General features: G+C 43.9%; 1 protein-coding gene across 3 annotated transcripts in view; it reads right to left on the bottom strand.

Annotated features, from left to right (window-relative positions):
* Positions 1–12,460, bottom strand: part of LOC146189006 (uncharacterized) — a 37,985-nt gene that overhangs the window by 21,243 nt on the left and 4,282 nt on the right. For 2 of the 3 annotated variants that reach the window (XM_084603193.1, XM_084603192.1), the window contains exons 3-4: positions 2,955–2,996; positions 2,274–2,327 (exon numbers count right to left, since the gene is read on the bottom strand). In XM_084603193.1, the coding sequence (XP_084459319.1) occupies positions 2,274–2,327; positions 2,955–2,996 (96 nt within the window). The remainder of the gene's footprint in view (positions 1–2,273; positions 2,328–2,954; positions 2,997–12,460) is intronic. The other variant, XM_084603194.1, reaches the window with a different exon arrangement.

The following is a 12,460-nucleotide window of genomic DNA, read 5'->3' on the forward strand; positions in this document are numbered from 1 at the left end:
CTTAGCAGCTCTAGAGGTGCGCAGGGTTAGTGAGCGTATCTTTGAAAAGTGTCCAATTTTCTTCAACAGAGCGAGATAACAAATCATCCAGGAACTCCAGGGAAAAAAGATGCAGTTTGTTATTAATAGGCACAATGCGCGTACAAGAAGAGAGTGAGAAGTTTGGGCTTAAACTGAACATTAAAAATACGAAGATCATGGCGTCTTGCCCTATCAAGTCCTGGAGCATCAATGGACAAGAAGTGGAAGCTGTGACAGATTTTCTGTTCTTGGGCGCCAAGATTACCTCGGAAGGAGACTGCAGCCATGAAATTAGGAGACGCCTGCTTCTGGGAAAGAGAGCAATGGTTAGCCTTGACCGCCTAGTAAAGAGCAGAGACATTAGTCTACCAACCAAGATCCGTATAACCCGTGCTATGGTCTTTCCAGTTGTGATGTATGGATGCGAGAGTTGGACTGTGAAAAAGGTTGACCGCCGAAGAATTGACGCGTTTGAATTGTGGTGCTGGCGAAGACTCTTAAGAGTTCCTTGGACTGCCAGAAGATCAAATCAGTCGATATTGTCGACCATAAACCCTGACTGCTCATTGGAGGGTCAAATTCTAAAGTTAAAGCTCAGCTACTTTGGTAATCTGATGAGAAGAGAGGAGTCGCTGGAGAAAGATTTGATGTTGGGAAAGGTTGAGGGTCACCGGAGAAGGGGTAGGCAGCGAACGCGATGGTTAGATGGCATTCTCGAGGCATTGCAGATGAAGCTATGTGATGTTATGAAGATAGTGAGAGACCGGAAAGCGTGGCGTGACATGGTCCATAGGGTCACGAAGAGTCGTACACGACTGAACGCCTGAACTGAGTCGCCTTTATTGTAGCATCGGATTTGTTTTGTTCTTATGTTCTTTTCGTTGAAAGAGCAAGAAAGATTGCCAGGTCTAATGGCATGGTCAGAAAGCCCGTCCAGGTGATTTAAGTCGGAGCAGATGTCGGGATCGGTTGACAACACAAGGTCCAAAATGTTAGCAGAACTGGTTGAGGATCGCGTAGGCAAATGAACCAGCTGCGTTAACGAAAATCAAGACTGGAGAGGAGAAAAGCATTAGCTTCAGTGTTACTGAGAAGAACGGCTAATGAGTTCCAGTTAATGCTTGGAAAGTTAGAGTCGCTGAGTCAGCTACCTGTAATCGAATAATGTGGCGCAAACTGGGAGCTTGATGTGAAGAAGGTTCTTCATGGCAGGACATAAGCGAGAGCTGTCGAGCAACTTCTTTCCGAATGAAGTTCTTGATTGGTGGCAGGAGCGCAGAATGTTCACCTGCATCTGTCAGGCCAGCAAGCGACTCAGAGAGCATGGTGTTCGAGCGAGTTATGACCCTTTTTTTGCGCAGTTCATCATAATTTTAACACAGCGTTACCAGTTGTGCGATGGTGCGGATATCTCGAGCCGTCAGCATCTGAAAGGCGTCGTCATCGATGTCTTGCAGAATGTGCTTGATCTTGCCGGTCTCTGATATCTGTGCGTTCACGCGCTTGCACAAGTTGACGACGTCCTTGATATAACTCGTAAAATTCTCGCCAACCTGCTGAGACCACGCACGCGAGCGCTGTTCAGCGCGGAGTTTCCTCACAGCCGGACGGCCGAAAACTTCAGAGAAGTTGGCTGTGAACATGGATCATGATGGAATGTCCGCTTCATGGTTCCGAAACCATGAATTTGCTACGCCGGTGAGATAGAAAAACACGTTGCTTAGCTTCGTTTCCGCGTCCCATTTCTTGTAAGCGCTCACTCGCTCGTAGGATGTGAGCCAGTCCTCGACGTCATGGTCGTCAGTACCGCTGAAGATGGCAGGGCCTCGCTGGCGGAGGGAGCCCGGACAGATGGTGGCCGAAGCAGCTTTTACGGCTTGGTAGTTAGCGTCCTCAGGCATCGCAGGAAGTGGTAATGTGTGGCTGCGGAGTTCCAGGGCGAGAGTATAGATCTTAACCTGCAGCTCCACCTAATGTAAGATGGAAACTTTAGCCTGGGCTTGAGGTACTCGGACTGGGTAGAGAGATAAATATATTTTAATGGCAACAGGAGATGTCTGCCTGGTGGTAAGCCTAGCATGCTACTCCTGATGAGGGTTGAGGGATGAGGGTGACAGAGTGTGGGAGGGGAAGGGGAAATAAATGAAAAAAAAAAAAAGAGAATCGGTGGGTAGATATATATATATATATATATATATATATATATTATGCAACCTTATCGTTTAGAAATTATCTGCAGAAACAGCTCTCACCAATGCTTCCTCCACAATGCGCATTTGGTCAACAGGAACAACATTTGTGCCCAGCTGTAAAGGATTAGGGAACGAAGTGTTAGAGTTGGTAGTGCCTTATTGGTGAGTCGCGCTTTCAAGGTATGCGTTCAAATTTTATAACGGCTAAGAATATATTTCGAGAAAATATTTTAATTATATTTTTGGTATCTTTGATCAGTAGCGAAAGTTCGGGATTTTATTACAGTGTATTGCTCTCTTTCGTGTGGTAATGAGGCTGCGCTTTAACTATTTCCTTACAGTTGTTTACAAAGGCAAACTGACGGTAACACAATTTTTTCTTCACGAACAAACTTATATCAGGGCTTATCAGTAAAATACATCTATCTGTTAGTTTTAAAGGGTTCCAAGGCATGTCGAACAGCCGTTTGAGCAAAATACTACCAGGAACTGACAGCACAAAGAGAACAAACTACACCCCTGTAAAATATGTTCCGTCCACGTGAGCTCAGTGCGACTTGCTAATTTCTACAGATATTTACAAAAGTAGTTCACATCTTAAGCTTATTTGTATTTTAGCCTGTCGTTAACAGCCCCAGTTTAGGAATCAGTCTCTCTGTGCCTTAATTGGTGTATAAAAAACATTTCAGCTGAATAAATATTTTAGTGTGTCGTCGTCTAGCACTTCATACTCATACTCACCCAGTACGCCCAGAGCCAATTCTGTATGCAGGGAACTTTCTCCTACGTATGAAGCGAAATTTCTGTTGTAAGCACTTGACGACTTTAAATAAGGTACTTGATTAATATACAGCTGCCAAACGAGACATTAAATTGTATCTCCATAATATTTAGGCAACATATACATAATGAATTTCGGAATCCTGTTTTTGGAGAAATAGCCCGAAGTTTTTCTTAATTAACGCGCGTAAACACGCTCAGTCATTGGCCTAAGATATTGTTGTGCATTTTTGTAGGAACAAGCAATTGCGTTTTAGAATATATATATGGATGGATCAGAGACTGTAGCAGAGACTTGAGTGAAACGTGTTCTTAGGCATGATATATACATGTTTTTGACAGTAATTGGCCTAGCCTAATCATTATCCCATGTTCAAATGCTACGCCTCATATTACGGTACACGACCCCAAGACTAACATACGACATATATAAGGGGGGCAGTACTGAGTGGTGCAGAGATTCCCATGAGCTTTAAATAATTGAGGCAAATACGTTGGCAAAACTACAACATTTGTTCGTATCAGAGCTGAGATGTTACTGCTCTTTCCTTTTTAAAATTCAGACAACCGAGGGATTTGGTGCAGAGAGCAAAAGGCGAAAATAAATCCGACTGACTAGGCCCTAAGCGCCACTTGAACACAACAATAGAGAGCACTTAGATAAACACGCATAAATAATATAAAAACGCATTGCAAATGTTTGTGGTACACAAGTTTCTAATTTGGCAATAATTTTACGGTGCACAGGCCGAAAGCGGTCACAGAACAATGAAGTGTATGAGAAAATACTTATGAAGCACATGTAAAGAAATTAACAGTAAATAAAAAGGAAAAAATAAATGAGCGTTCGTTTTCTTGAACTAGAAAAGAACAAAAAATGAACACTGATGCACTCTCTAGAAAGTAACTTTTCGCCAGCTCAAGAAAAGCAAGGAAAGAGGAAGATTTCTTTATTGTGTTCAACAACTCAGGTTGGCATCTCAAAAGGCTTGGAATCTGCCAGTTTAACGATTGCGTACCATAATTTGTCCTGTTTTTTGGTATTGTGGATTGTTGTAGCTAACGTCATATCGGGTTTGATCGGTCGCGTAGTCAGGAAACAAAAGCTGCTTATTAACTCTGAAATACAAGAACGCTACTGAGGCAGTCGTTCGTAACAATGTTTGTACAGATAATATGCTGTTGTGCCTGAAATGTGAAGACATGGAGTCGTATCCTGATAACTTTTCTATGAAGCGATTGGCTTTTGTTCTTCAATAACAAAAGGCTTTTATGATTATTTGTCCCAAGCACTTCCCAGAGAAGCAGACAATACTGTAGTCTAGACTTAACTACTCTGAAATAAAGCTCGCGTCTTAGCCGGAGGGGTAAAAAAAAGCGTAATAGCACTTCGTTTTCTATTTAGCGCCTGGTGCTAGTCAGCAGCCATCTTTGTGAGAGTTCATGGTAGTGTTATGCCATTTTCTTTTCTATTCATCATGCCTCTGCTAGACACATTGGAGGCAATTTCACGACAGTGGTTCCAACCGGCAACATTTGTATGTCCAAACGTATGTCAATAATTATAGAATGTAGGTGTCTGTCACTAGATCCATCCAATGGTCTCGTTACCTTTAACCAAATGAACAGAAAATCGAGAGGACACTGGGTGACGGGACAAACAGTCTGCATCACGACGATGTTGACTGTGTTTACAAGTTATCGAGAAGCTGCACTTCTGATGTAACGCCCAGCATCCAAGACGGCCGTATGGTCCTTAAGATAAGAAATCCAGCAATGCCCATGGTTGTCTGTAACAAAGCTAAATATCGTCCAAAAAGGTGAAGTCCAAATTTGGCAACGGCCCTAACGAGAGCAAGGCGTTTTCGCTCTGTAATGGAATAATTTCGTTCTGGGGCGGATAGAAGACGACTTGCATAAGTGATAACTCGGTAATGACCACTCTACCACTGAGCAAGAATTTCTCCAATGCCATCGACACTTGCTTCGGTGCGTAGGTCTGTCGGAGCGGACGAGCAGAAATGGGCAAGACTAGTGGTGCGGTGAGTGTGGCAATAAGTGCTGAGAAAGCGCCCGCCTTGTCCGGGCCCCAGCAGAGGGGCACGTCCTTTTTCAACAGGTTGGTGAGAGAACGTGCGATGACTGCAAAGTTGGACACGAACGGATGGAAACAGGAGCACAAACCGATGAAACTTCGGAAATCAAGCGCAGAACTAGGAGCTGGGATAGAAATGACGGCACGGACTTTATATGGGTCGGGCTGCACGCCGTCAGTATTGACCAAGTAGCCGAGAATTAAAATTTCGCTCTGACCGATGCGGCATTTCTTCGCGTTGAGCTGAAATCGAGCTCAGCGGAAAATGGCGAGGATTGTAAAACGACAACCCAAGTGATTCTCGAAAGCGGACGAAAAGCAATAACATCGTCTAAGTAACACAAGCAAGTTGTGCACTTCTGACCCCGAAGCACCGAGCCCATCACCCGTCCCATTCGAAGGTCGCAGGAGCATTTTCAAGACCGAATGGCATCACCTTGACCTAGTAAAGGCCATCAGGGGTGATGAACGCTGTTTCCTCTCGGTCGCAATCGTCGACGGTAATCTGCCAGTAACTCGACAGTAGATCAATCGATGAAATGTGCTTGGCTCTGTGTAAACAGTCAAGGGCATCGTCGATTCGATGAAGAGGATAGATCTCTTTTTTTGATAATCTTGTGGGGACGCCGATAATCAAAGCAAAACGCCATTTGTTGTCTTTCTGTTCAGCGATAACCATAGGAAATCCCTATGTGCTACTCTAAGGCTCGATAATGTCGTTGGCCAGCATTCTGTCGACCTCGTTTTGCATTGCTTAACGTTCTGAATGAGACGCACAGTATATGCACTGGTGGACAGGACTGGCGTAAATGGAGTCTATGCGGTGAGTAAAGGCTGTTGTCTGACTCATCCGACAGCGACCAATGTCGAAGATATCGCTGTGAGCAGAAGGTTGTGCAGAACTTATGCATGATCGTATGGTAGATTTGCGGCAATCAACCCAGAGATGAGATGAGAACTGCAGCTGGACTGGTTGGGGCACTAGGAACTTCAGACCAGGACTCTTGCTTGAGAACAGAGACAGTGCATTCGATCAGCGAGGGCACTTTAGCAAGTGAAATTTATTTGGGGAGAGCTTGTGGCGATAAGCTGAAGTTGAGGATAGGCAGAGAGGTTTGACTTTGACGGACATGGACGATGAGATAAAATGAGGAAGTGTAATATTGCGCTGAAGAACGACATCGGTGAAAGGGCAGACAAGATAGACACCGTCAGGAGCGGTTGGGTAGGGCACCAAAGGGAGATAGATGGCAGCTCTCGGGGGTAGGCGACAGAATGTGGCAGAGTTAAGGCGTGGTGGGCTTGATAGGTCCTCAGAACAAATAGGCAGGTCGAGGCACAGAAGACCAGTAGAACGGTTGATGAGGGCGGCATGAGCAGATAAAAAGTCGAGCCCAAGAATTACCTCTTGAGGACTACTGAGCAGAACAGTGAAAAGGACAAAAGTATGGTGTTCGGCAACACACTGGCAGTAAACATGCCGGCTACAGCGGCACAACAGCCGCCGGCCACGTGGACATTGGAGGTCGCAGCTGAAGTTATAACGTTCTTCAGGCAATGGCGAAAAGAGCCCATAACAGATACTTGGGCAACAGTGTCAATGCGAGCAAAAACTGAAACGCCATCCGCATAAATAATGATCACGTTACTTGAGACATGAGAGGTCGGTAGAGGATTTGCTGTCCGGGTCGAGAATGTAGTGTCAGCTCCGGGAGATGCGTTTCCTAGTTTCCCGCGAAGTGGTCGGTGTAGAAGGTGATGAGCTGCGGCGAGGAACTGGAGAGCAGGAGCCACGGATCTGCTGGGATAGTGAGCGACTTCGAGGTGGTGCGGGGGCTACTTGGCAAGATGCTTGAGACGGAAAATGCGATGCAGAATGGCGTGGTGGATAAAACATCGTACCGAATGTTGAAGAAGTAGTGTGCTGAGTGTCAAGAGCTTGCGTTAAGGCAGTGATGGGAGGTATGGCCCACACGTTGACAGACAAAACATGGGACGATTTCTAGGAAAGCGGCAGACCGCTGGATGTTGAGAGCCGTATCGATGATAGAAATTATTTCCGGGAGTGGCAGCGGCAACGCAGGAGGTTCCGCAACAGGGCGATGTTCGGTCATGGTTTTCCCTGGGGAGATCCTCATGTTAGAAGCCTCTTGACGGGCGACTTCTTTTAACAAATAAACTGTGGCAGCGTTGTTAGAAGGTACTAGAAGGGCAGGAAGAACTGCAGGTACCAGTGTCTCTAATTCTAGGCGTACGGTGCGGGTGCAGATATCTGTTGCAGATGGATGCCTTAAAGTCGCTGAATAATGCAGGTGGTACTAGAACCAGCGTTTGGCAGCCAGTCAAAACGAGGCAATATTCGAAGAAGTTTGTCTTGTTCGAAGAGCCTACAGGCCTGTAATACGGCATCGACGGTTGTGCACACTTTACAAAGGCGAAGATTGCAGTTGTCGTCGGCAACACCTTTGAGGATATTGGCAATTTTGTCTTCTTCAGTCATGTGCTTGTCAACCTTGCGGCACAAAGAGAACATTTGGTATGTAGGCTACGTATGTGCGGTTCTGTGGCCGTTTGTGCGCGTGATGCCAGGTCTTTTTTGGCGGCGAGGAGGTTCGCAATGGGCTTACCAAAGAGGTCATAATCTTTTGTTTACAAATTTGCCATAAAGTTAGTCTGGGCTTGTCTGTGACGTACTATGTTTGCGCGCCGTGCCAGTCAAAAAGAAGATAAGGTTGGCTACCATCGGAATGGCATCCCAGCGATTATTCGCGCTGCCGCACTCATACAGATTGAGTCAGTCGTCTACGTCGACGTTGTCGTCACTGCCACAGAATGGGCCAGAATTGAGTGGCCTAACCATGACGACGTCTTGTGGGGCCATTGGAGAGAATGCGGTAGCTAGTGGGTCGGAAGCAGTACACATGTTGATCGACTCAATGTGAAGACAGCTGCGGAGATTCAGCGTTGGGTACAGGGATCGAATTGCAGCCTCCACCAACATGCTACGGAGGACCTATATATGGCTAGTTAACCTAGTCCACCTTATATAGCACAGCGGGAATTACAGTAGTTGTTGCTGTTTTTGTTGTTGTCCAAATAACATAATGCACATACCCACAGAAGGGGATTGGCCAAGAATTGGGTAGCAAAGAAACGTTTTGAAGTATGCTTGCATTAAAAAACGAAAATTGATTTCAGGGGTATAGGAAGGGAAGCAAAAAGAAAAAATAATTCAAATATAAAATTAAAAATGGTAATGCACACAAGGGAGATTGACACTTTAATTGTGGAACAAGTGATGTTAAATATTTAGCAAAGCAAACGATTTGATTTCAGTAAAACATTTTGCATGGTGGTGAAAACAGACCTGTGACTGTGTCCAAGGATAGTGGCGCCAAATGATAACAATATCAGGCTACTTAAAGTGAGGCCAAGCTCTTGCAATGACCTTTCCATCAACTGTCTCCTCAACGAAGTGAAGCGGTGGCAAAACAATAAAAAGTGATCGAATGATTCCTTTTCTCAGCAAAATGCGCAGACTGTAGAAACTGCTAAGCCAGGCCTGTAAAAATATAAATTTAAAGGCGGGATACGGCAGCGCAGCCTCGTTAGAGAAATGTCAAGCTGCCGTGAATGACAAAATTTCCTATTCCAAGAATAATTTAGATGTAGGTAGGCATCATATGCTAAAAGCTGGAAAGTTTTCATATTTAATAGGACGTTTCTCAGAAACCTCGCTGCGATGATGTGCGCTGTCGCCGGAAGGATAGATAATATGGGGCCGTTAAGGGACTCTTTTGCCAAAGTATCAGCACATTCATTTAAAGTCACATTGCTGTGAACTGGTACCCATACCATATGTACAAGTTTCAAATGTCGAGGGATCAGGGAGAGAAAGGTTTTTACTGCTGGAGACTCCACTGACAAAGAGAGGGATGAACACAAGGATATAGAGTCGGAAATTACAGCCAGTTTTGAAAAAGAGGAGTCTAATATCCGTAAAGCGAGTACCACAGCCAGAAACTCCGCTTCAAAAATTGGGTGAAGTCCGGAAGCCGGACAGAAAAAGACCAGTCTAAATGCGAACAATATATACCCACATCCGCCTTTTCATTACACTGAGAGGCGTGAGTAGCTGTTAGTAAACTAGCAGAAAGGCTTAATTAATGATCTTCTAATAATCCGTTTAGAATAACGGATGATACGTCTTTAGTATTATTCGGGAATATGTCGTCAAAGACAATTTCAAGTGACGACCCACTGATTTGTATGGTTAGAATACTAGGAAGGGAAACATTTAAAAGGTCAAGCACATTTTTGATCATAACTACCTGCGGGTGTGAAATTGAGGCCAATGGACATCGAAAAAGGAGGTCGGTTGACAGAAAAAAAATAGACATAGATCGGTGAAACTGATTTATATATCCTTAGGTACGTCTGAACAGTTAGAATTTGTAATCGACATATCAAAGGAGGAATCCGGGCTTCAAGGTAGAGCACATTGTTGGCAACAAATATTGGAAGTCCAAGATACAACCGAAGCGCTTCTCGCTCCAAGAGAACATGCGGTCGAATTTTATAAGCTGCTGATCGAGAAGACAAGACTGAACCGAACACTAAAATTGGACGCACATAAATAACATAAACCATTAAAAGCACATCTCTCCGTATTCCAGACCGGGGACAACTAATTCGGCGCAACATGCTCACGGCCCTAGTCCCTTTCATAGCAATATGGTTAATATGGGGCTGCCATGAAAGGTTATCTGCATAAGTGACCCAAAAATACTTTAATGATTTAACCCGAGGTATACTTGTTGCTGATACATTTACAGACAGACTTAAAGGATATTTTATATTGAATACAAGGACAGCGCTTTTGTTCACATTTAATCTGAGACGCAAGCCGCAGAACCAATTCTCAAGAGAGCTTAGGTAAGATTGCAACCGGATATAAAGGGATTGAATATCTGATGCAGCGGCAAAAAAGGCTATATCATCTGCATATACGTAAGTGCTAACGTGATGATTAACTGGAATTTAGCTGAGTAGTATGTTGAAAAGCACAGGTGAGAGGACTGCTCCTTGCGGCACTCCCCTGGCTTGCTTATGTCTGCCCGAATGAGCGCCATTTAATGCACAGTAAAAACCTCGGTTTTGGAGGAATGCAGATATCCAGGTTACTAATTAATGTGGAAACAGAAGAGCTTTTAATTTTTGCATTAGAATGCTGTTCAGACTATTATAGACATTGGCTGCACGTATCTAGCGTTATCCAGGCAGCGTTCATGTTTTGGCGCCGCGCTAGAAGAACCGGACTCTCGAGGTCAGCATGCGCATTCCAGATGAAACACGTTTGATGAAAACCAATTTGACAGGGGTTGGAGATATTTCCTTGGTTCATGAAATCCGAAATACGTATAACTCTCAAATAATTTTACAATGCTTGATGTTAATGCAATTGGTCTAATGTTATCTATGGAAAAGGCACCGCCTTTGTTCTTAAGTACAGGAATTGCTTTGGCAAGTTTAAATTCCGGGTGTATCAAGCATGTTTGATGAAATAATTTACTAGCTTTAATAACGTGTCAGGATGACTCTAATAGCTCTAATAACGTGTCAAGAAGTTGCGTTATCAGGACCGGGAGCAGCGGCTGGTAATCTCATAAGTATAGGAGAAAGCACATAAACGAAAGTTTGAGGATCATAATTAACTGGATCCATTGGCATCACAGATATCGAGCATAAAGGAAGTGTAGACGAGAAACGCTTCTTCAGTGATTTGGCAATAGTTTCAATTGGGACAATTGTTTTATAGGGAGTCAAAATAAGAGAATGTAGATTTTGTGATTGCGGAATCTTTTTCCGCGAGCGTAAAAAAACCAAAAAGAGCAGTTATGTTGCCAGATTTGGGCAGGAAATCAAAATGACTAACATTATACTCGTCCTTCGCTTTTGCAACTGTACGTTCAAAACTAGCTGCAATGAACTTATAATTATACCAGTTTTTCGGGCACTTGTGTAGAAGCTTTTTCCATGCCGCCTTTCTACGTCTGTAATCTCGGGAACAATCAGCATTCCACCAAACAACTGAAGCACTCCTCTTTGAGCTCCGTACCAAGATCTCTGACTTCTTAGGCAATTCTCAACCACCGACCTTAAGCGTTTCGATTTTTGTTTTTCCTCCATGTTAGTCACTGACTCAAGATTAGAGTGTAACGTTAACTGAAAATTATTGTAGTTAATAAATTACTATAACTGAGAAGTCACTGGAGTTACAGGGCAATTAACATCAAAATCAATCGGTATCTGGTCACTAGAGGTGCCACAATTAAGTGTCTACCAATTATTCACAAAAAGGCTGGGAGAGATAAAAGGTAAATCTAACACAGATTGAGTGTGCTTTTTACGAAAATGGCCAAACCAGAATTTCTACAGGAAAAGTTATGTGTTACCCAATCCCAAAGACGCTTGCCGCAACTATCTGTCTTGTAGCCCCATGAGACATAATGCGAATTAAAATCAGCAGCCAGAAGAACTGAGTTCTGACTATTAACTAATAGTAGATCTAGATGTTTTGTATCTTGTACACTGCTAGGAAAATAAACATTCACTAAGGGAAACGGACAGCGCCCAGGAGTTTCAAAGTCTAAGGACAATAACTCAATCTAGAGAAGATAGCTGGAAAGAAATCTTAGCCCTGTGACAGGCTTTTGTAGAGACAAAATAATTAAACTTCCTCCTTTTGATTGGCGATCTTGCGGAATGAATTGTTGCTTTGTAAATAAAAATGCTTATCGCCTGTTAGCCAAGTTGTTTGCAAAAAATAATTATATGTGGATTATACTGAGAAAAAATATAAACTAAATCTGTTGAAGCTGTTAGAATTGAAAGACAGTTGAACTGGATAACTTTTCGTGCTCCAATGATTGCAAAATCTGGGCAGCCGTAACTGCCTGCCCCAAAATATTCTCCTTTGGCTTTGATGCATGCTAATGCTTCTTTGATTTTGGTTGGGACCGCGGAGAAGAATGGTTGGACATGGGAGACCCACAGCGTTTCAGAATTTTTATACCTGATTCCACAATCTCTGCGTCATTAATGACTCCATCCTCATCTGGAGGAGTAGTCCCATGAGCCGAAGCAACGGTAGTGCTTTCAAGCAGTTGAGACCTTTCCGAAGGCATGGTTGCTATGACAGGGGCTGTTCCTGATTGCAGGGCTTGCGTTAGCTGAACTGCCAGAACGTTAGAAAAACTCTGTGACAGTAGTAACTATTCGGTCGACCATTTTAGTCATTGAGACTTCCACTGCCGTCATTATCGCCTTTGAGGTTGATACATCCAGAGGCACGCCTGATCGGGCTGACACA

This window comes from Amblyomma maculatum, chromosome 5 (genome assembly GCF_055883805.1).
Source record: "Amblyomma maculatum isolate TAMU_Amacu chromosome 5, ASM5588380v1, whole genome shotgun sequence".
NCBI lineage: Eukaryota > Metazoa > Arthropoda > Arachnida > Ixodida > Ixodidae > Amblyomma > Amblyomma maculatum.